At 41.8% G+C, this 25549-nt stretch overlaps 2 protein-coding genes across 2 annotated transcripts; both read right to left on the bottom strand.

The window, feature by feature from the left end:
• Positions 1-148: 148 nt before the first annotated feature.
• Positions 149-6130, bottom strand: vmn2r1 (vomeronasal 2, receptor 1; the record flags this gene model as incomplete). The annotated part of the gene is made up of 14 exons (XM_083886914.1): positions 149-464; positions 938-1137; positions 1222-1475; positions 1601-1796; positions 1907-2067; positions 2963-3086; positions 3191-3418; positions 3555-3675; positions 3993-4165; positions 4293-4418; positions 4531-4722; positions 4854-5096; positions 5176-5467; positions 5907-6130. The coding sequence occupies 14 exons, from the start codon at positions 6128-6130 to the stop codon at positions 149-151; spliced, it is 2850 nt and encodes a 949-aa protein (XP_083743040.1).
• A 1790-nt stretch (positions 6131-7920) lies between these two features.
• On the bottom strand, positions 7921-20642 carry gmps (guanine monophosphate synthase). Its single transcript, XM_083885979.1, has 16 exons — positions 20530-20642; positions 17847-18019; positions 17626-17740; positions 17234-17331; positions 16741-16844; positions 16345-16538; positions 15544-15709; positions 15224-15375; positions 14916-15089; positions 14105-14210; positions 13819-13934; positions 12730-12855; positions 11373-11488; positions 11121-11251; positions 10308-10480; positions 7921-9802 (listed from the first exon to the last, which is right to left on the bottom strand). The coding sequence occupies exons 1-16, from the start codon at positions 20554-20556 to the stop codon at positions 9701-9703; spliced, it is 2073 nt and encodes a 690-aa protein (XP_083742105.1). The 5' UTR covers positions 20557-20642; the 3' UTR covers positions 7921-9700.
• Between the last annotated feature and the right edge of the window lie 4907 nt (positions 20643-25549).

Genomic DNA, 25549 nt, shown 5'->3' with positions numbered 1-25549 from the left:
AAAGATTAAAAAATAAAATGCAAATAACAAGAGAAGGGACCCTAACGAGCTGGACCAGTTGCCCAGTGAAGCAGTTTCACTACTCCCACCTACATGACCTGTAATTAGAGATGTGTGGCTCAGTTTTTTTTTTCTGATTTTCTCCACATTAATCATCAATGGATGCAGTCGTGGCTTGGACCTCAGTGGCGGTTGTAGCCAGAGAAGCCGAGGTCCCAGTTCCGGTCCCGTCGCGGGGTTTGGGTCGAGGCCTCATCAGCTCCTCCTTGTTGCGCTCAGGTTTGGCCAACAGGACGTAGCACTTGGGCAGGAAGATGCAGGTCAGCAGGCCGAAGCTGGAGGCCAGGATGGCAAAGATCTGAACGGCGACCATGAACTTCCCACGTGTGCTGAGGTAAGCGGGGACAAAGGAGATCCACACGATGAAGAAGACGAGCATGCCGAAGGTCACGCATTTCCCCTCACTGGAAGACAGACAGACAAACATTCATCATGTCGCTGAAATAAAGGTTCTTGACACTTGTATGGCTCCACAAAGGAAGGACTGATGCTACTTTGTCAGATAACATTTCACAACACAACATTTCTCCATGCAATGCAAAATGTTCGAGTTACATCAGGAGTGTCAAACTCAAACTAAAATGACCTGCATGTGTCAATGTGTAATGATGTTTACTTCACAATAAAAGCATGTTACGGGCAGCTGTATATGCTTATACTATATATGTCACTTAATGTTGAATACATTATCAAAGAGATAATTATGAATTGGTTATCAATTGGGGGGCCACCAGTTTGACACCTCTGAGTTACATAAACAAGATAAAAAATGACCAAGTTATAAGCACCAGGTAAAATATAAACAGATTATAATAGAAGTGTGTTTCGATACAGTCGTCACGTACCTGTTTTCCCCTGAAACCTGTGTGTTCCCTACCTGATTATGTCCTCCAGCTTTCGTGCTATGAACGCAAAGATGAAGGCCACCAGAGCCAGCAGGATGTCATAGGCGAAGATGCAACAGATGAAGATGATAGAGCCTTCATCACACTCCAGAATGATCTTGATATTCTGGGCTGAGGTGTTTTTGATAGGATGAGGAGGAAGGACGATGAGCCACACTGTACATGCGATAGCCTGCGTAGAGGGACGACAACATCAGTAAAATAAGATCAGCACATCAACACTCACCAGCTGCCATTCTTTTATATATGGAGACACCTGAATCAGTGTTGCTGCAGCAGCTATCGCCCTCTGGTGGGTAAAGGTGAGAGCGTCAACTTCAGGGTTAGGAGAGGCATTGTTATCATTGTTGTTGTTTGCGTTTGTGTTGGTCACAATGACATCAGGGCTGCCACTGCTCGCCGCTGCTTGAGCTGCTTCTTTGGCTGCTTTGGCTGCTTTGGCTGCAGCTTTGGCTTTGTTACGGATTTTTTTCAAAGCCTGGGCTCTCAGCATCAACACCACTGATTTACCTGGAGTAAAAAACACATCAGGATCACAGAGCATCTTGTTTAAATACTGTAGGATGCAAAAGGGGGGGAAAAAAGATGAAATTGTAATCAAGAAGCTCAAATATGAATGTAGATATTGCCCCCACCCATTATGGAGGCCAAGGCAAGAGCAAAGCCCAGAGCAAGAGCTACTTGGCTGGTCATGCAGCTCCAGTTCTGAGGCTCCCCAAGGAAGACGATGGAGCAGAGGAAGGTCACCACCAGAGCGAAGAGCAGCGAGAGACTCAACAGAGGATCATTTTCTTTCACCAGAGGAGTGCCAATGTTTATGATGAACAACACCTGGGAAAAAAGAAAAATCGGTTCACAAAAACAATCCAACAGCCACGACATGAGATGACGTAGCTCCTGAAACCACAAGGTAAGTATGTATTACCAAGTGTGATTCTCACCATAACACCAATGGTAATTAATGCTCCAACAGCAGAGATGACAATGAGTGTGATCCCCAGTGGCTCCCCAAAGGCCAGAAACTCAATGATTTTGGGTAGACAGGCGTCATGAGCATCATTGGACCAGTCGTCTTCATGACACATAATACACTCACGAGCATCTGTCAAGATTGTGAAAGAGACAATGGTGAGAGAACAGCAGGGTCTGCACTGATAACACATGGTATTCCTTATGTTGTGGGGACCTACATCTGTTTACACAGTCACATTACACATAACATAAGTTACATACATTTTAAAGTAAAGACATTTGTTTTAAAGTTAGGCTGAGGTCAAGGTGAGGTTAAGGTTAGGGTCAGCGTTAGGATGAGTCCAGTCGTAATTATGGCTATGGTTAGAGTAAGTCTCCAGGAAATGAATGTAAGTCAATGGAATGTGACTCAAGTCATGGAAACCAGCCTGTGTTTGTGAGGACCCACAATCATATAAACTGTACAGAGTGAGGACATTTTTAGCAAAGTGAGGACATTTTGTCTTTTTGGGTGTGAAGACCTGGTTTTAAGTGTTTAGGTTAAGGCAGTGTTTTCCAATCCTGCCATGCATGTTTTAGATGTTTCCCTGCTCCAACACACCTAATTCAAATGAATGGGACGTTATCAGGCTTCTGCAGAGTTTGATGACAAGGACCTGAGGACCAGGATTGGCTAAAACTAGGTTAAGGGTTAGTGTTAGGCATTCAGTTGTGATGGTTAAGATTAGAGTAAGGGTCTAGGGAATGCATTATGTCCATGAGTGTCCTCACTATGAATGAAGCACAAACGTGTGTGTATATGTGTGTGTTAAAGGCCCAGTGTATAAAAAAAGAGTTTAACAAACGAGAACTCTTCCCTTTCTGAAACGCACCACAGAACTTTCTTCACATACCGCGTAGAATGATTTTTGTGATGAGACACTTATCCAAACATACTGATGGGTTGTGTTTTCATTGTCTTCCAATACAAGTTATACACTGGACCTTCAAAACAGTTGCTGTGTTTATGGAAAATGTGCACAGACTTGTTGCGTTGCTGATCTCCCCGTCAGCACACGGGATGCAGTCAAAGCAGCAGACTGGCTCTCCCTGTCGGATTCCTTTCCTGGTTCCGGGCTGACAGTTCTCACTGCACACTGACCGAGGAGGCTGCAACACACACATATTTTATATTCATATTTTTGTGTACATGTAACAAAGGCATAAAATATACATGAACCCGAACAGTGCTCTTAATCAACAATGCTCCTGACCAGCAGCTCTTCATTGTTCCACACAACAGAGTTATTTGTGATGGTCATCTTCTTCTCTGGAGCTGCGGAGCCATTGAAGTGTCCCACGGTGACGTATGACAACTCGCCCTGACTGTTGACCTGCCAGTTGATGATGTCATAGTAGGCATCCACATCGCCGTCCGTGAAGAATATCTCCTCGCCTGTGTGGGGCACCGAGTAGCGCACGTTCTTCAGGTAGTACATCAGCTAAATGTGCGAGAGATGGAGGCATTGTTACGTCAATGTACAATTTTAAACATGCAGAATCAGTTTTTATTCTTATAATGCTAATACTAATACTACTCATCATAATAACAACATACAATGATGAGCAAACACACACCTGCCATGGCTCAAAGTTGGTGATGTCAGAACAGGAGCGTTGTTTAAAAGGTCCCTGTCCGTCTACACAGTGCTCCAGGTTGTGTAAGGCGTGTGCCACAGCGTATACAGCTTTATATACACTGTGGGGAAACGACAACACCATCACAGTCATTTCATTCAGTAGTTTGTATTATGTTGCTGCTGTCTAAATAGCAACCATAGCAATTTATATCAGTATTTTTTGCTGCACAATATTCCAATCAGAGACTTTGTAAGGCAGACATCTTCAGATTTAAGGATTAATGAATGCAGACTTGGTCAAATGACCTTTAAGTAGTAGAAAATAATTGATATATTCCTTTTAGAAGAGGTGATAGATGTGTTGCAGAAGCATTAAGATAAACAGGTTTGTATTTCCTTGTTAACATTATTAACATCAATATTGGTGAGAACTAACCTGTAGGTGACTCGTAACTGGGAAACATCAGAGTATGTGTTAGTGACCTTTGCCAGAGACTCAGTCCCTGTACACAGTCCAGCAGGAACCTCCCTCGCTGTCCTGGACTGTGTGCCGTTCTTGTTTTTGGCCTCTCTCATAGCTCTGCTCATATCCAGTGTGCAATTAAACAACTGTGAGGAGAAAGAAACTTCAGTTTCAGAGTTTCAGAGTGACAGACTTGTAATGACACATCATTTTAACAGGTGACAGTCGTCACTCAAAGTTTCTTGGTTCAATTCAACGGCTTTATAAACTCACTGTCTCCCAGAATATTTCAGTCAGAGTGTCAGCATAAGGGTCCAGATCCAGTAGATGGCGCTGAAGTTGTGGGATGTCTGCTCTCCTCAGCCCAAATCCCAGTGTACCACCCAGCAATGAGTTGACCTGGAACAAAACAGCTCTCAAATTGTGACCTTTTTTGTATATTCATCTTAAGACTCATCAGTAACAGCTTGGCTTTATTTCACTCTAAGTCATCACTGGACATATCACTGACCCCAGGCCGGTTGATGAGGGCAGAGGTGACCCAGGCTTCACTGGCTATGAAGGTACGATTGGTGACATTGTGTCGGACGAGCTCAAGGATGAGAGGACTGAGGTCTACGTCTGATGAGAAAACCACTATGATCTTGGCCGTGGACTCAACTACAGTATCCACAATGCGCTGGATGTCCTCTGATGAACTGATCTGGAGTTTATACAAAGGTTATAAACAAAGTTTCTTTTAACAGGAGTATTCAATTTCACAGAAATGACATTCTCGTGATCAAAATAGCCAGTGAAAGAGTAAAATACAGACAGGAAAGATGAGGTGATTACCTTGGGCAGGGTTTCAGAGAAGGAGATGCAGACACCAGCATCCTCCACCTGCTCCCTGAAGTCTTTGATACCATACTTGCCATAATCATCATCTGCAGCTATGGTGCCCACCCAGGTCCAGCCGAAGTGCAGCACAAGCTGGGCCATGGCTGTAGACTGGTGCTTGTCATTGGGGATGGTCCTCAGGAAGGTGGGGAACTGGAACTTACTTTCCAGGGCAGAGCATGATGAAAAATAGCTGACCTACAGATCAGAGGATGAACATGTCTCGTTATGTTGATAACTCCTGGTCTTTTATTAACGTCTCTCACCATTTCTTTACCTGTGGGAAGTGATAAAGTCCAAGTATCCTGGCGGTGGCAATGGAGAGATCAGAGCCCCCAGCACCCACTAAAGCAGCCTGAGGCGGCCCATTCCCACAGCGGTAGTTGGGCACGGCCTCATCCTGGCCCGTCAGGTAGGTGAGGGTTCCCTCCACGGCCTTGGAGATGGTGAAGCAAGAGTCATAGATGACATAGCCCAGATTAGTATTCGGTAGCAAGTCGTCCCGACTGTTAATTTCATCAATGGCAAACAGCATGGTCTGGGTCCATCTAAAGGTGCGGAAGTTAAACCTGGAGGATGATGGTGACAAATAAACAGACTTCCATTATAGTCTTCAAAACTTTTATTTAATAAAAAAGTACACACGCAAACTAGAAATCCTTGAGTCAAGACTATTTTAGGGTTGATGTTGTTATTTCTCATCACACTGTAGTGGACTGTCTTCATCATAATGTGGATAATTGGCCCCAGAGGTGCTGCCAAGCTCTGTCTTAATTTGAGTTGTATAATCAGACACCTCACAGAACAAAGTGAGCCTAAAAGACATAATTAAGTTGTTCAAGTAAAATTATTCTCCTCAAGAGCTAAAAAAAAAATATATATATATATATATATATTTAGATTTTGCTTTGATTATCTATGACTTGTTTAATACATTCTATCATAGGCTGAAGGTAAAGGAGTGACAAACAATCCATTCACAATAATGAAAAGACATGAACCGCTCACCCCTCACACCCTGCGGACACAGGCATCCTGGAAGTGTTGCGTTCAGAGGAAACAACACGCATGTGAACAGGAAACATCCCCCCAATGACCACCTTCTTCTTGTCCACATCCTTGTAACCGCTTAGGTTGAACTTGGCCTTCAGCTTGCATGTGGCTGCGGCTGAAACAGATCCGTGACAGTAGAAAAAGGCACATAATCCAAGCAAGAGGTGGCTGATTTCCATGCTATGACAATGCTGAAGTTGGGAGAGCTCTCACTGTGGCAGACAGTGGAGTGCGACAGGTGTCTTATCTGCTCCCCAGGGAGATGTGCTGCACAAGGTAAGCAACAGTTGCAACAGAGCAGAAGTCATGAGGTGAACGTCAGATTATGCAAAAATAATTAGAGCTAAATAGTGTCTATGAAAACCAGACTTTATCTCATTATGTATTTCATTATATATGCTGAAACACATATTAACACACATTCCTGTACCAACAAACGTGTTCATTCTTTTTTTTTTTATACATGTTTTGTTTTTTGTTTACTGTTCCTAAATGTCTTTTATGACCGGTCTATGACCATCAAAATGCCCCCTGAGGTCAAATTAAGGCTTTAGAATTGAGTTGAAACAAGTGAAAATAAATCATTTCAAATGATTTCTTTGCTCTCCCTCTTTTCTCCTGTAAATAAATACTGATCCCTTCATTAGTCTGCGCTCAGTCAGGGGCAGAGGACAAAGTGCCACAGGCCAGGAGTTAATTAGCAGCTGCATGTGGTAACTTGTACAGCCTCTGCACATCACCATGACATGGCTACAGTTCCAAAATCACGGCTTGTCCCCCGAGTGTGGTTCTTGTGTGTGTTGATGGGTGAGTGAACTTGTCTGCTCTTGTCTCTCAGCCGATGGGGACGAACACACATGAATGCACAGCCCACAGAGGGACATCTGCTGACTAAGGAGGGGCCCAATAAACACAAATAATCTCTTCTTTATAACAAAAACCACTACAATTCACCTTCCAACGATATCGCTGTGTCACTATTACATCATGTGATGTCATTTTGTGAGAGGAAAAAAAAAAGGGAGGTGATCGCCATCAGTGTGCTGTATGTGCGTGTGTGATTGAGCTCTTGTGATCCGCCTCAGGCCCACGAGACGCCTCACTGATGCTGATTAGTTTTGCGAGAAATCAATTATGGAACAGCATTAACAAAAACAGTACTTTCAAAGGGGCAGATCCGTGCACTTTTAAAAAAGCTCCGTGGAAGGGGGGGAAGTTCTGTGAATCCTTCTTTTCCTTATTAGTGCAATTTTTCACAAGACAACTGCTAAGTGAACAAATGAGACCTGAGGGAACACTTTGTGTGATAAGACCCTGTATCACATCACATGCTTGCATGCCTCATTACAAAACACACAGCCTGTACTAATTTGATAAAGCAGATAATTTAGGACCATCTTCTTCCATCACATATCCATCTATAAATTCCAGGAACGTCTCTGTGTGAAATTTGCATATCTCTCAAAACGATTGATCTCAAACTTGACAGGTGTCTTGCTACGGGCACAAAAAAGTGCCAGTGCCAAGTTCGTTGTTTGGATAAGGAATGCAAAAGATATCGTTAAATATATTGCTAAAAGAACTCATTGGTTTTCGCCGCTCTACCGTAGCCACTCCCCCTCTCCCTCACACAGCACTGTGAGGCATTACTGGTCTCTCTGCACCTGAACCAGCAGGTTCAGAGGAAGCTTCTTTCCTCACCCTACAAAACTATAGCTCTGCATCCCGGTGAAAAGCCAACTGTGATGCAACACTGTAGTTCACTTTTCCATATTTATTGTATGGCATCATGCCAGTATCAGTATTTGCTTTCTACCATACACAAATAAAAATGTCAAGGGCACTGCACTAGTTATACATCAATTCTAAAAAGTGAGCCATTTAGCAGGGAAGACCACAGTAATCTGAAAAGTTTCAACATGGAGGTCTTTATTAAAGCTCAGTTGTCCATTGTACAAATGTGGTCTTTGTTGAAACTGCATGCAGTGGCTTGTTTTGAGGCACATTACTGAGGAGAACAAGCATTGTTGAAGAGAAATAATAATAAAAAAAAAACATCAGACAGAGTTGCATAACTTAATCTTATCAATATTGCAAGTAAATCAGCCTACAAACATTTTATGTCGGTTATCACCAAGCTGTTCTATGGAGATATATGCAACATAAAACGCACGCATAAAAGGCAAAAACTGAGGAAGAAACACTGGAAGCAGTTAAGACAAGTTTACAAAACCAATGGTTTTGCATTAGGAGTATTTTTGTCACTAAATGGGGAGGAGGAGGATATAACGGAGGGGGAGAGGGATGAAGATAAACTCTGGAGGTGAGATGACCATCGTGTCCGAGTAAAATGTTTCTAATGGGGCACGACAACGACGTTTTAACACTCAGTTAAACCTGAGCACTGTATTCACTGACCAGACTGAAGTAATAAATGACAGTGAACACGTGTTAGAGACAGTAACAGATATTCGCATAACATGATCTTTGACACTAGACAGTAATACATTTGAGAAGGTCCCACTGGATGTTTGATTCTGTTGTGTTGATAAAGCATCAGGGCTTAATGAGTGGGGGGAAAAAATGGAATATGCAAAAACATGATGAGAGCATGAAGTGACAAAAGCAATTTACACAATGTGGATTTATACTGTAACGTAATTCTTAATTTGATATTAGTGATCTTGCCATGTTTAGTTTTATTAAAAAGCATACATAATGCAGCATCAGTGACAGTGTTATATCCTCTTTTCTGGAAACAGCAAGAGTCCAGTTTGGGTTATATATATATATAAAAAAAACAAAACAAAAAAACAGGCACAAACATTTACCCATCGTTCTGACCTCCTGCACAGAGGTCATCAAGCTGAAGATACTCTTGATGACTGCTCTTCCAGTGGGTACAGCGAGATCACCAGAGGAGCCCACAATATTATACATCACCACAGCATATTCTACTTTTGGCAAAACAAAAAGCTTTAAGTTGGTTGATTGGTCAAACAGGTTGTCTGTTCTGTCGTACTTCTGCTCAAACAACCCATTTCAGAGCACAGTATACAGGCAGAAAGAGAAAATTAACTAACTGAGATAGACTTGGGGCGGAGAACAATCTGACCCACAATAATACAACAAAAACATCCGACAACAAAAGACAGACAACATTTGCGTTGAGTTTCAAATACTACTATTTTTTTTTTTCTATTTCATGACACTGTTTGCTTCTTTCATGATCAGCTCTTTCCATAACCTGAGGCACAACATCAAGTTCACTTTCTGAACTTTCACAGCTTCTTGCCACTTGCCTTTAATAGTTAACCTCACAAAAGGAAGCAGCAATTTATCTTTTTTTTGTCACAGAGAGAAAAATATGGATCAAAATAACAATACATTATCAATAACCAACATTTATCAATCCCTATCACCAAAAATATTAAGACCAGGGAGGAGTGATGGGGAGAGCAGAGTGGTAGCGCCTTTGCTTTTGCGCTCATCACAGTACAGTCTGCCTTCCTTGGGAATGTTAAAGAGGAGGGCGGGGCTAGAGGGGAGAGGAGTGGTGAGAAGGAGAGAGGTTGAAAGGGAGGAAGGACAGAAGAGGAGCAGAGGAGTTCACCAGCTCTCTCTGAATTATGTTGAGTGTGTTTGTGCATTGTGTATATGTGTGTGTGTGTGTGTGTGTGTGGGTGTGTGTGGGTGTGTGTGGGTGTGTGTGCGTGCGTGTCCTGTTGGTGCGACATCACATGTGCATTTTACTCCCACTCTGTGGTGCCTGGTGGTTTGGAGGTCAGATCGTACATGACTCTGGAGATGCCTGGAATCTTCTGGATCTCATTCACCATCTTTAGCACCACCTAGAAAAATAGACAAGACAAAGCACTGCTAAAACACTCCAAAAAATTGATGGAAATGACTGTATATTTAAAAAAACGATGGATTAATCTCTGGGCCAACGGTTGGTGTAGTGCCTTTGCAGCAAGAAGACCCAGGTTCCCAGGTTCGAGCCTCGGTTGGAACAAGGGCCTCTCTGCAAGGAGTTTGCATGTTCTCCCCTTGTGTGCACATGTTTTTTCCAGGTTCTACGGCTTCCTCCCACAGTCCAAAAACATGCAATATGAGGATTAAGTAAATTGGTCACTCTAAATTGACCATAGACGTGAGAGTGTGAGTGAATGGTTGTCTCTATATGTGGCCCTGCGATGGACTGGCGATTTGTCCAGGGTGTACCCCGCCTATCGCCCTATGTCAGCTGAGATAGGCACAGCACCCCCCGCGACCCTCCGGGGGAGAATAAAGAGGTAGATGATGGATGGATGGATGGATGAATCTCTGAACCTAAGTTGGTGAATCATTCCATACCTCTTCTGGGATGTGGTTGCCAGGCATTGCGGGGATGCCAGTCATGAAGTCGCTGGTGATGAAGGTCCGCACCACCACAGACCGCCGGCAGGATGGCTGCTTCTGTAGTGGATCGCGGTCAAAGTGCAGGGGGGTCAGGATGACCGGCATCTGGCTGATCTTACCAGAGTAGCCTGAATGAAAAAGACACCCAGTTAGCTTTCACATCGGCAACAGAATATCACAAAGCAGTAATTTAGCTGCGGACAGGTTAAAAATCTAACTAATGTGAATGCCAAACAAATGGCTACTTTCATAAATCTGTAAAGTGTCACTTTTTCAGTGTCTCTTCTTTTTGTTAAATAAAAATGAATGAACATGGTTTCCTTCCATGATCCAATTTCTTCCTGGTTCTTAAAATATACTCTCTTTGTAGTGAATAGTGAGGGTGCATCAAAATGAAAATGGAAGTACCTTAAGACTGAAAATCATTTCAAATAAACTCATGTCCATTTGGTGGATTGTGGCAGTCACATATTTCCTTTCTCTGTAACCCCCCCCCCCCCCCCCCCGTGTACATTTCACAAATATTTGCTTTGACACTTGAGATGCGAAATTCCCTTTATAGACGCAAGTATGCACCCAAGTACACTAGTCTGGTTACACAGTTGAAAAACCAAATCCAGGCTTAAGAAAAAAAGCTGAATGGCTCAACAGAACCTCTCGCTGTATTATTCATACTGCTGACACATAGTGATGGAATATACAAATACGGCCCAATTATCAACAGCGCCTTAGTTACACAGGGTTAACTTAAATGTCACGCACACTTACCAGACTCTCTAAGGATAGAGTGGGCTACAAAGTCAGCCTGTCTGAGCGTGCTGAGAACGCCTGTGGTCAGGAAGGTTGGGGTAATGTCTGTTGGAGGCTCCTTCACGTGGGACCCAAATACATACACGACTCTGGAAAAACAGAGACGTACACGGAGGAATGAATGAATGGGTCTGTGTGTGTTGTACTGACCTGCTTCCAATGTGGCATGTCGCTAAGGAGATATGAAGAATGGAAGGATTTGTGTCTTACCTATTGATGCTATGGCACATGCGAGGGATGAGTCTGGCCAGGAACATGAGAGATTCCCAGTGTGGAGACTCTTTACTTGTGATGCCGCACACGTAACCGTAGGATCGGCAATCACCCTGAGACAGAGATGGAAAATCAGTTGAGCATATTCTAAACCTCAAGTCTTAAAGCTCAGATGACAAGAAAAAAAAATCGGGGGTGTTAAGAAAAAAAAAAGGCAATGCATGTAGGATTAGAACATTTTTCCTTTCATTTTCTTTTGTGTTAAGATAAACAGTGAAGTTACGATGACTAAGTTGACATACTGTGCACTTTTTCATTCCAACAAATTCCACAGGCAGTGAGACCTGTCTATGTTTGTCTACAGTCTCCCGTCTGCCCCACAATTTGAGGTTTGGGATAAATTTAAAACTTGGGCTTTAGACGAGAAGAAACAGGAAACACCCACACAGTCGCTGGCTGACTGAAGCGATTGGAGGAAGTAACTACTGTAGTCGTAACCATCATTCTCAGGAGGGAACACTAAAGATCAGGACAAACTACTACTACTACTACTACACTAGTGTTCTTAGTCTATTGCCATGTTTAAACTTTTCTGAAGAACAAATCAGCAACTCAGCAGTCAACATCATTAGGAGGAAGATAATGAAATAAGTGAAAACAGATCCTTTCTTTGGCTTGAGTTGGGAGACAAAAAGTCAAAACCGAGACCATTTGTGTGTGGGTGTGTTCATAGTAACCCACGATATTAACGTTTTAACAAAAGAAGACAAACAGCAAGAGTGACACATAACTCTTTCAAGCCTTCACTGCCCTTCAGTGACAAAAGTATTCTACACATATATGCAGCCAAATCTAAAAAAAAAAATCTTAAAATCTTTGTTCAACAAGTTGTACACACTGCTGAGCAAGTCCTGCAGCTTCATACGACTCTGTATAGCAGAGGTTCATTCTCAAGCTACAAACAGAGTTGCAGCAGCAACATTGTACCAGGTAAAGCAACATTGTTTTAAACCGATCAGTTTGACTAAAAACACAAAGTGTCCAGGAAAGGTTTCAGAGGTGAATTCTACTGCTAAAAATAATTCCCCCATCATTCCGTCATACCGCTGCCCCCACCCGACCCTGTGGTGCTGGTGTAAACACAAACACTCCCACAGTCAGGTAAAATAGTTTTGCTTTACAGAACCGGTTTTGATATGAAGGTTCAGTATATAAATTATATTACATTGTTACTTGTTATAAGGCAGAAGCACTATTTGGCACCACATTGTACAGTTCCTTGACCATCAGCCGATTCAGGTGGAACAGAGTACAGACAATATAGAGACACAGAAACACTGGTGAACTGAACTACCTGGACGCCGACAGTTTTGATGGGCAGCAGGAAGGCATTGAGTGAATGAAGGCTGGTGATCTGCATGAGCTTCTCCTCCTCCTCGTCTGATATGCATGACTTGACTCTCTGCAGCAGGGTATGGGGCTGGAGGGGAGAGATGGATGGGGCGTCAGTAATTATCAAAATCAAAGAGCTGAACGCGCACAACCACTTTTTCTCACCATCACGTCTCACTGGTATAATTTGACCAACCAAACAACAGAGGCTAGTAATTATTAAATGCATAGGTAAGGAGGCTAAAGGTAATTGTCATGTTAAGTTGTTGTGTTGATGCTTTTCCTAAGTCCTTTCCTCAGAAATAGTCAGAGCTGGCAAACAACTGCAGGGAAATGCTGATGGACCATTAATTCTGCATAATTAATGAGACCAATCTACAGACGGTTTGTGTTTCTACAGCATTTCAATGCTTTCACATATTTCACCAGCAGAGTCTGTGATGGTTGGAGTTGATTTACAGACTGGAAACCAGACCAGTTAGTGAGCTAATGTTTATTTAATCTCCCAGATGGATTTCCGTCTGTCCTAAACCAGATTGGGTCAATCTTGAGCACAAGTTTAAAATGGGGCAGGTTTATTGTGTATGATTAACAAAGAAGCGCTGCTGTCAATTTCCCACTAGCAACAGCAGTTAAAGTTCAGTTATAGCCAGACCTGCTGTACAATATTAACAGCCATAACTTAGGATAAGACACAAAGTAGGCACCTTTCAAGGTTCCCTGACTAGACACCAAGGCACCAAGCATCTGGACTGGATACACCATCTCAAGGCTTACCAACTTTATGTATCAAACCTGGCACGCTGCTCACGATAATCTGCGATGATGCCTTACTGTTCAGATGTCAGGCATTTGAGGATCTGAGCCGTCTTCAATACAATATTTAGTCATCACTGACCCACTCTCAAATGTGATTTGGTTTGGTGATTCTGGGCTATTTTATACATACAGACGCATTACACTACCCTAACCTTAAAGCTCAGGGGTTGCTTTATAATCTCCACAAACATGGCTCGTCATTACATTTTCGATGCATCTGAACAATTCTGACCTTTTTGACACTTGCGGAGAAGTCTGTGATGATTTTTAGGATGTTGTTTATTTCAGCAAAATCCTTACAGACGTAAGGTTCCTCTGCACAAATCACTCTGATGGACAAACCCGGACCTACAGGGAGGAAAACAAAAGGGGTGATGTGAGCATTTTGAGGCCGTCTGCATAAGCTGCTGGGTAACAAAGAAGGAAAAATCCAACAGTGCAGAGCATTAGGTTGAAATGAATCACATTTGTACAGTTTTGACAGAGCAGTGACATCATAGGGTTGTTTATGTTCTTGCCTGGAAATGGGTGTCGGGAGACAATCTCTTCTGGCAGGCCAAGCTCCCTCCCCAGCGCTCTGACCTCATCTTTATGGAAATCTTTCAGCGGTTCGATTACTTTTCCCTGGAGGATCACAAACAAGTGGAATCAGCACTGCTACAGTGAGAATCAGGGCTATGCTTAGGTGTTGCATTGTTGTGCATTTTGGGAGAAGGGGCTGAGCAACAAAGAGACACCAAATAAAATATGAGCACTGCAGTTAATAAGAGGAAAAGAGTGTTTGTTTTTGCAGTAGCTTTAGTGCTCCTTTGAGGGTTTCTGTGTCTGGAATCGAGGGTAAAAAGGGGCTCTTAAAAGGCAAGAGGGATGAATACATTTAATAATAGTGATCTATATCCTTTGCAATAATCCTCTCATGCAGCTTACAAACTGAAGGTTGATTTTTGTTCACATATTACTGTCAATGAGCTTTTAAAGCATCATTATTTTACAAATCATGCCCAGAGTTCATGTATTTTCACTGGCTTTTTATCATGACATTATATTAGGATATTAATAGGCATTATGTGTAATCCTAGTGCATCAGGACACTATGCAAATGTGGTATTTACTGACAACTCTTTAACGATGACTCAGCAGAAACAGGCAAGTCTGCATTTTTGGGGGCTGCAGCACTATTTTTAAACTTTAGGTATGTGTCAACTTCCCCACTATAAGGTCAACTTATCACATTGAAATGGTGTATTGAAACCCAGCAACTACTGAATATCATGTCCATGTTCTAAAGCAGCATATGGACATAATCAATGACAGTTGTGAGAGCAGTACCTCATTTCTCAGTTTGCGGATGAGCTCAGTGTCGTTGTGGTGTGTTTTGATGACCTCCGCCTTGCCGCTGGCAAGATGAGAGGCACTCTCAATGAGATCGGGCCTCAAGGTTCCCTGAGCCAGAAAGACCTCCTCTGGCTTTAGATTCATCTCTCCTATGACTTCATTCGCCACCTGAGAAGCAAAACAGTTCCTTCGTCAAATACAAGAGTAGCTCAGTTAAACTTAATACAGAAGCTACCATTCAGCTGATAAAATTCAAATCTTTCTAAAGGCCATTAAGTAAACAGTTAAGACCTTCTTCTCACCTTGACAAATGTGTCGCCGATAATTTTTCTTTTCTCCTCAGGGTTAGTGGTCATATTCAAGGTCTTGCTAATGCGTTTCCGTGGCGTCCTGTCCTCCTCAGAGATGGGAAGGGTAGTTGTTCCATTGTAGAAAGTGTGAGCCGCATTTACCACTGAATGATGCAGTATTTTAGAGGAGAGAAAAAGAGATAAGTGGTTTATGAGAGAGTTAGTTTCATATTTCATTACTCATACTTCACATTAACATCTGAAATTACAAGCAATTAAATGAAACAATACTTTTTCTTTTTTTTCTAAAATAAATATTTTTAGTTGTCTACCTTTGAGTTTGATGCCCAGCTTGGTGAGGGCTTCCTCCACACTCTGACTCTCTCTCTTCCTCATGAAGCCATTGTCGATGTGAACTGCTATCACCTGGTCGTGGTTCAAAGCTTTGTTCAGGAGCGCTGTGCACACTGTGGAGTCCACTCCACCACTCAGCAGGACCTAAGGGTATATTCCAAAACGGAGTCTTTTAAGGCAAATTTGTGATTTTACTATACTCGTCAACAGTAAACACTTTACATGTTTTTTATGCTTAAAATGGCTTATAATTTTCTCAATCATGACATATCAACCATGTGTTTTATAACACTGGCAGGCTGTATAATCTCAAGCCATCTGAAGAGGTGACCAAAGCCTTCATATTGTTCTTGCTTCTAGTTAGAATGTGAATTCCTCTGACTGTAGCTGAGGAAAAGAAATGGAGGCTGCATGCGTTTCTGGAAATACAACTTCTGTGGCTGCTTCCTACACTAATTTATTGCCTTCATACTCCCCTGAGATGAAGCCCAGTTTAAAGACGCACAGGGAAGCAGCTACCTCTTTTTAGACAGAAAAGGGTTTAATTTAAGAGTTTAATTGGTTCTACTTAACTTCCCACCATTGTGGCTGTCACCACTTTCTGAGCAGCTAGCACAGTTCACACTCGGCAACTGCGCTTTAGACTTTCAAGTTTTCACACCTCATAGGTTCAAATATGCTGAGAATGCTTTGGTTTGTTGTTAATTAATAAATCTCTTGCCATTTTAAAGTTTCAATATAAATAAAATGCACATGAAACTTGGTGCAGTTTTACTCACCAGCACTTTTGATTTGTCTACTTTTTCTTGGATCTCATTGATGCAGGTCTGCTGGCGGTTCTGTACAGTGAAATTACTTGTGCATCCTGCAATCTCAAAAAGGAAGTTGCGCAGCATCTCCATGCCTCGCTCTGTCAAGTCGACTTCAGGGTGGAATTGTGTCCCATACATCTTCTTTTGTTCATTAGCAATTCCTATTGGAGAAAACAGATGTGATGACGAGACACTTGGCTATATAATTTCTTTAAATAACAGAATCATGAAAAAATTATAGGCCAAACAGAAAATGTAGCCGGAGACTCTCTTTACAATAATCTTCAGGTAAAATTGTGTCCCACACATCATATGGGACTTCAATATACCACAGTCTAATTATAGATTACATGTGCTTCTCACCAGCAATGATGTTCCCTGACTGAGCCACCACTTTAAAGCCATCAGCCACTTTATCTACACTGTCTCCGTGCGTCAGCAGGACCAGTTCCTCTTTCTGAAGGCCTCTGTTAAGAAAAACACAAACATAAAAGCATGACAATTGTGTGTGAAGTTACTCTTTCACAGTGTACATTTGACTCAAATGTGAGAGGCAGACAATAACAAAAGACCGCAGCGCTCTATTTTAAACTCTGTAAGAACCAGATGTGACTGCTGGAATGCCTCTTGAGTTTATGTAGTTAATAGCCCCCAGGACAAACCAGTCAAAACACTGCTTTATTATCCAACATTTACTCGTCTGTGGTATAACACTGCCTTCCATGTACAAAATATCTCTCCCCAAATTCATACAATTTAATCCCCTCTTTACAAACATATTTACTGGTGATATAACATGTTTATAATGACATCTGTAATATATTACCACATAAAGGGTGACCTGAGAAATGATTACCTGAAGAGAGAACAAGTGTTATCCAGTCCAATACTGAACACTCCATCCTCCCTCACACTCTTTTTGTGTACTGTGCCACCAAAGACTTTGTTCATCATCTGTAAGACAAACAGGGCAAAGTTAATACTCACACACCAATTATAGTTCCATGATTCTAAGACTGTACAGCTACCTACAGTTGAGAGAATATGCCTGGGGCGCTACTCATTTTAATTTCCAGTCTATCTTAAAAACTGAATGAACATTGATCCTATCTCCCTTATTTAGAGTAAGTGCCCTTGACAAAAGGTGGTGAAATCCCTGTTGACTGAAGAGAACTAAAAAAAACAGTGTGACACAAATGGCCTCGTCAGCAAGGATATATGAACGCATGTATGGACAGCCATTAGTACCTGCATGCCATAGCAAATCCCAAGGACAGGCTTTCCTATAGTGAAGATGGCAGGGTCGTACCAGGGGGCATCTTCTGCATACACAGAGGCTGGACCTCCTGAAATAATGATTGCCCTAGAGAGATGTGTGGCACAGATAAAATAATTAAGTAAACAAAACACATTTCCAGAATAGTGAATTAACAATAATCATTTCTGGCACATGTGCCCCTCATGCTTACCTGTAGCCCTGTTCTCTGAGAGCGAAGGCTGGGGTCTCTAAAGGGAGGATGTCAGAGCGCACACACAGCTCCCGCACCCGTCTGTCAATCACCTTTCCATACTGGGCCCCAGCATCCAGGATCGCCACCGCCCCCTCACATGATCCATTCTGCTCTGTGCTGCTGACCTCCAGCTGTGGAAAGAAACAGATCATCTTATTTGAAGTTTCTGCTCAGCAAACCGAGCAGAAAGTATACACACATAAGCTGCAAATACTGTGATGGCGCTTTTCCACTACACAGTTACAGCACGACTCGATGCGGTTTTTTTTGCTTTTCCATTAGCGATAGTACCTGGTACTTTTTTAGTACCTGTTCTGGCGAGGTTCCAAGCAAGCTAAGCCAATACTAAATGTGACGTTGACAGACTGCCGGCCAATGGAAGAGTCATGAGCGCAAAGTCTGACACAAGAATCAAAACGAACAATGCCAAGCTGCCAAAGACTTAAAATCCTGAAGACATGCATTAATCAACATATAGCAAGGACATTTCTTAAATCATAATATTTAACAGAAAAGTCTGGTGTATTTAGCAGCCATACTGCCAAACACCTCAAGCAGCAAACAAAAATCGCACAAATCCTTTGCATTTATCATGGTTAAAGGAAGATGCCAAAATAAGAACCGGCAGTCTTTATAATATGCAACATTGTGCATGTTAATATCACAATACATTTTGGATTTATTATGCAATGCTAATGTGAACAGCAAACTCTGGAGAATGTCTGGACATGGGCACTAACCAGACTAGTACATGTATGAATAAATGACTAATAGTCCCATTATTAATTACCAAGTGACAGGACCTTGACTTGGACACAAACATATAGCTTAAATGATAATGTCATTGATGAGATAGCCATTGAGCTCATTCAAGCACTTAATTGTGTGACAGCTCCGGTCCTGCAATGGATAATGTGACTGTAAAAGGCATAACATAATTATGGGCATATGAGCTACAACAGTCACTCTTTTAAAGCATGCTGCATCCATTCATCTCACCAGCAGAATCACATGAGGCCCACAAGTGAGTCAAAGGTGATTATTAAGGACACTGTGACCATGAAACATAGTCTCTGTTCACTTCTGTCTATTACCTCCTCCAATGAGGACATTTTTTTCTATCAGTTTTCGTTTCTGTTTGAGAGCAGAATAATTCAAAAAAAGTATTTTATTTCAAAAAAAATTTAGGGGTGAAGGGTTAGATCCAAGGGAGACAGGATTATTGAAAAAGTATTGAGACTGAGTGTCTGAGTCTAGTTTAGTGCTTTTTTAGATGGGGTCCCACAATAATGTTTCACATTCAACTGCATATTATGCGACTACTGAGTTTCTGACTGTCATTTCTGTAACACCAAGTATTATTTTTCCAAGAGATATCATTTTAACATGTTATGTAAAAAAATGTATCTGTGGTTCCTGACACTGAAATGACTGCACCAGTTTACTTGTGCACAGATCAAAGTTTTGGAATTTGTTTTAAGTACAGAACATAACAAGTAGTCGGGTAACTGCCAAATAATCCATCAATTTTCTACCGCTTTATCCTCCACTGAGGGTCGGGGTCTGGAGCCAATTCCATCTGACTTGAAGACAAAACATTTCACATTCACATCTATGGTCAATAACCTAATCTGCATATATTTGGACTGTGTGGGGAAGCCGGTGTACCCACACGCAATCTCCACACAGAAAGGCCCTCTGTCGGCCGGGATTCTGAACCGGTGATCTTCCTGTTGCGAGGCAACATTTCTGACCACTGTATGACCGTGTGACCCCTGTCAACTAATCAATCTCCATAATACAACAAACGGGGGAGGGTAACACGTGAAACATAATCCCACGTGGATCTTGGAAACACTTCCGCGATTGATGTGTATAAAAACAACTTTGATTGGACGTGCAAGCCAACACCTCTGATTTATCATCTACAGCGTTGCTCTTACAGCAATGACAAACACTCGATCGTTTTAAACCCGTAAACCTTAGCAGAACGGCTATAGGAGCAGCAGCGGGGGTAGCTAAGGTTGTCACACCGGTAACCCCTGGTCAGTGACCCCTGACGTTAGCAAAACCTGACCGTTTACGTACGTTAGCTCAAACAGTGTGACAACAACCGCAGGAAATGCATTATAGTGCGTTCAATTTTGACTCGAGAGCTTCACAACCCAATACTCGCGGTTAGTAGCATTGCCATCACAATTTAAGGCTACCCGGCTAAAGCTAACTAAAGAACTTCCCCGTGTAGCCCGCTAGCTCACGAGTACTATAAACAAGAGTTATTAGCATTAGCATATTAGCAGCTGGCTAAATTAGCGGAGCTATGCTAAAGCCCACGCGGTGCTCCACGGCAATAGATTATGTTCAAAGATTGTATTAGTGCTAGACGTCAAAGTGGTATCACGACCGGCTCATTAGCTGCCATGAGCAACATGTTCACGTAACCCTGTGCTGCAACAGGCAGATAACAGCACACTCATTGCCCCTTCTCACTGGTGGTAACCTCGCGTTCTCTGCTTAACTTTTCCCCCTCGAGGTGCACACAGGCCGGGTTTAACCGAGGGACGGGGATGCCGCGACAGCTACAGTTCGATCGCCAAGTCAACCGCGTACCGGACCCGTGGATATTCCCCACTCCACTGACCTTGCTGTCTCCGTTGCACAGAGCCATGGAGGACTGCCGTGTAGTGGAATGAGCTCTCCCCCTTGTCTCGGTGTCCCAAGTCTCTCTCACTCACGCGCGCACACACGGACACGGACACTCACTACACACACAGCGAGAGAGCGCGAGACAGTCCGCTACCGGTTAGCTCCTGACTCAGTACTCTCCGACCACTGATTCAATAGTGCACCGGGTTGTCGCTTTGAAGATGGGCTGTCACAGTCTCGCCTCCTCCTTGTAATAAGTTTCAAAGTGGGAGGAACACGCCACATAAATGTGGTTGTATTTCATGGGTGGAGCGGAAAGTTAAATGTGCCCAAAAAGTGGATGAAAGTGGCCTCTCGAGGGCTGGGTTTAGACAGCGTAGGAGAGTTTTACACAACGTGATAAAATGTGTGTTCTCTTTTCCCTCCATGAAAGAGAAGAATATATGTCCTCATAGGCAATGCCAAACCCAAAGCCATGGTAGCCAGAGAGGTCCCAAATCTGCAGAGGATCCTGGATCAGGCAATAATTATACACCTTTTACTTGTCCTTCGTACTTCTTTATTTATCCTACTGTGTGGAAGTGTATTGGAAAACGTACTAAAAAGCCAAAATGAGTTCTTCCCAACAAAAGCCATAAGAACTTTGTCTCTGATGTGAAGTAAGAGCATTCATTTTTAAGGATCTGGCTGATTTCAACAACTGGCTAAATGATGTACAAATGTAAAAACATAGTAGCACATCGCATATGTATATCTCCAGAAAAAAACAATTGGGAATGCTATGTCCTCTCCCTGACACTGTGTCTTTGTTTACTCATATGCTTACTTGTGTTTGTGACCGCATTTTCGGGCGTAAACACTGTCAGGCCCAGTAGACAGAACCTAATTTCTGAGGAAATGGTTAAGTTTAGGGCCAACATTTGAATTGTTCTCACATTAAGGTCAGGGTTAGGCATTTACTGGTTATGGTAAAGGTTATGGATATGACTTTGGTTTGGCTGTCCAAATGAATGGTCAACCACCTGTTTCTTCAAAGGATAATAATAATAATAATAATGCATTATATTTAAGGCGCCTTTCAAGACACTCAAGGTCGCAGTGGATAGCTGCATGGGTGTGTGTATTTCCATTTATGAATGCATGTGAATCTCTGTGTTGATACACAGTTATTAATTAACTAATGCTAATACTTCAACAAAATGCAGTGGGGTTAGGGGTACAGAGCAAACGCAGGACTGTACTCCTCGAACAATTCACATCCAAAATCAATTCATAAGACTGATTCAATTGGGGTACAGTTTGCATATGTGTATTTTGTGTACCTACAATAAAATATGACGAATTATTATGATGAATATGATGAAAAAAAAACAGTTTTTTAAAAATCTCCCTCCTCTCAAGTTTCTCTGATACTCGACAAGCAAAATTGACAAAGCAGTCTATGAAAGAAAGGCTGACATTGGTGAACAATGTGGGAGCTGAAAGAGCAGAAAACTCAAAGAGAAAGTGAAATAATCATGCTATTGCCTTTTATGTGTTCTATCTCCCTTGTTCTGCCTTTTATTTGCTCTCTGAATCCATTTCCTGTGGGGAAAATATTTCAGAAAATGTTTAGATATTTCTAAAAATATATATATATATAAGAATCAGAAAAGTCACATGCATCTCCTGAACGAATTTAACGTTTTGATGCATGAATTGTTGAAATTCATTTGAATTATCATATTTTGTAAATGCTTAATTAAGTGTAGAAATGTGACCCAGTGAAAGACATATTACTGACAAATCTGGTGAAACTAAATGAACTAATAATGGCTTATTACTGGAAGATATATGTCTGACAAATCAGTGCTTAAATGGATGAGTTAGGTTTTATGAAGTGGAGCTGTGAGAGGAATGTGTGTATAGTCGTTGTGTAATGTTCCCTTTCAAATTCTAAAGTTGATATAAAGCAATTTCACTACAATTAACGTTAGACTGCTATATGCCTCAACATATCACCAAACTTACACTCTCACACAGTGCAGCCGGGGCAGCATGTATGTGTGAAGAACACACATGTTACGTGCTACACTGTGAACCTTATATCCCTTCAGACATAAAATTAAGTTATATTTAGGGTCATTGTTAACATGTGATTACTGTGTGGAATTCAGTTTACACCCTCTTTGTGAGGATTAAAATGACGGCATATCCATGCTTCTCTTTGAAACTTTCACCGTGAGTTTCTTGGATGTTAATGAGGAATGTCACAGCAAAGACACAAACACATGTCAAATTCCTCTTTGTACTTGGCAGCTGTCTTAGTATAGTAGGTAGGTAATGATTGTATCATGCAAAGAACAAAAGAAAATATTAACATAGACATGAAAGAATAATGATGAACATTGTATATAATATTAAAGAATGTCGTTAGGGTATCAATAATGAAAATAATTGTTTATATACTCCTATGATGGAATAATATAAGTAACTGTGAACAGATCAAGCGACTTTATGGGGCTGACATACAAAGACTGCCGTCAGTGAAGGTTCTCAGTCATCCAGGTCAGTGTTTCGCTAATCCTGGTCCTCAGGGACGCCTGCCCTGCATGTCTTAGATGTTCACCTGATTCAAATGAGTGGGTCGGCTTTTGCAGAGTTGATGAAGAGCTCACTATTTGAAAAAAACATGCAGGACAGGGGTCCACAAGGACCAGGATTGGGAAACACTGATCCAGGTCATAGTTATAGTTAGCTGTAGGTGACTGGAGTTAAATTGAAGACGTCTCACCTCTCATCCAAGAGGCTTCTTCAGTTCAGAACAGAACTGCGTGTGCAGAATATAATCCTGAACATGAACATTTGCTGGGATAATTTGGATACAGTACAGTTTTGCACCATCATTTTTGAATGAATTTCGAGGTGTATTATGTGAGACTTAGACTCAGCACTCATGGGTAATCGCGACAGTGTCACAGTGCTCCTGCTGTCACATGCTCATCCACCCGCATATGCTTGTGTGTTGTCACATGCCATCAGTGAAGATAAACAGCTTCACGTGCACTCATGGCAACCACAAGGCAGAGCATGTAGTCATTCATTACCTCTAACTAAAATGTGGTGTAATGAGTCCATCATGACCCTTACTACAAGATCTACTGATGTGGCTGTGATGCATTTTACATACATTATTTTCTTCTTAAAGTTAAAGGTTTTGTTCGTTCGTTTGTTTCGTTGTTTTGTACAACTTCGTTCACCTGAGTACTTTTAACTATTCTACTTTATTCTCGGAATGATCTGAATGCAGTATATAGGAATGTGCCAAACATCCTGCAGTATATAAAATGAGGAAAACTGATTGTTTTAGGGGGCTTCGATAGCAAAATTCTGCCGACATATTGCATAGTGAGCACTTTGCCCAGTCTCTGGTGCAAACTGATTTGGGTCATATAGTCCAATACAGCTGTCACTTTTTGTAGCAAAGAGGAGTTCCTTTGTAAGATAGAATAGCTGTCCATTTTGCCTTGCTTTGAGATCAATGGGCCTTAACATGTAAGCTGTACGGAAAAAAAGGTATTTTTGGAATACTGACATTTATATAAATAGCAAAAGGATGTTTATTCATCATTATTATCAACATTATAATACAGTGGTGTTAATGGGCAGAGCAAAGTCAGCTACGGATCACATACCCATGTATATACAGAAGAACAGTATTTCTGATTTTCCTCCAAGTACCACCAGATAAAGCTTGTGTACCACTGGTGTACATGTACCACATCCATGGTTCTAGGGAATGACATCACTTTGGAGTCAGTGTGTCACATGGCATGGAACCTTTAGAAAATAACATAGGTTTTTTTATGGTTATTATGCATAGGAAACAAAATGCACTAAAATAAAAACAATTCAACATTCTTCTCATGGCTTATTGTGGGTAGATTGTAGAAGGATAGACGAAACATGAACAGATGTGAGCAGCACCATCTTGAGGCCTCTTTGTGCTACTACAGCTCTGACTGTAATAGCACAACAGTAAGACTAGCAGTAGCTGGTGTTGAATCATGTGGAAGCTGAAATAAACGAGTTTATTGTCTAACAAATTAATACTAGGACTCGTTTGTGATGTTAGAATCCTATAAGATTAAACCCTCAGGGTAACACTGGAGTATTATGACAACTATAATGAATAGTGTTACATTTGTATCAATAACAGTGAAGCACGGGCTACTCTGAGGTGGTGGGATTAATGTAAAGAATATCCTACAAAATAATTATGAGGAACCCCCCCAACCCCCCAAACAAACAAACAAACAAACAAAAAAACAGATCTGAGTCCTGTTTGTCAAAGGTAGGATAATTTGCCTTAGTTTTGGGCCAGTGACACGAAAGCTACTTAGAATTTTGTGTTTTTCACTGAAAAAAATACTGTTAGGGCAAGATGGAGGCAGATAATCCGCTTTGGCGACTCCTAAAGGGAGCAGCCGAAAGAAGAAGGAGCAGAATAATAATAAAACTTCGAATAAGATGCTGCGTAGAAGAAACATAGACGCGGAACTCCATTCACTTGCTCTGACACGTCAGCTGTAGGTGGCGGACACATTTGCTTGCTGCAATCGCCGCACTTCCTGACTCTTGTGTGTTGATGTTCACCGGTGAGACCTGTCTCGTGTTTTACAGCCGTTAGTCTTTCTCTGTGTTCTTTCTTTTCTTTTCATACCACCGCCGTCCGACTGAATACTTTATGTGATAATAATAATTGATTCCGTGTGATTTCCGTTTGCCTGGTTCTGCTGCTTTACTCGTTACTATTTTCGATGATGTGCTTGTCATGCTGTCGTCACCTGCAGGTACGAGCATCTTGATGCCTGTGTGATCACCTCGTGCTCATTTGTCCTAATTAAATGTTTTGTGAATAATGTATATATATGTATGTGTGTGTGTATATATATATACTCACATACATATATAATGTAATTATTGTCTGTTATTGTTACGTAGCTTGTCGTGACGTAGCGTGTCGTTTGAAGGTG

Source organism: Microchirus variegatus, assembly GCF_963457635.1.
Source record: "Microchirus variegatus genome assembly, chromosome: 3".
In the NCBI taxonomy this organism is placed as follows: domain Eukaryota; kingdom Metazoa; phylum Chordata; class Actinopteri; order Pleuronectiformes; family Soleidae; genus Microchirus; species Microchirus variegatus.
The sequence above is the reverse complement of the archived record's forward strand: the minus strand, read 5'-3'. Positions and strand labels throughout refer to the sequence as shown.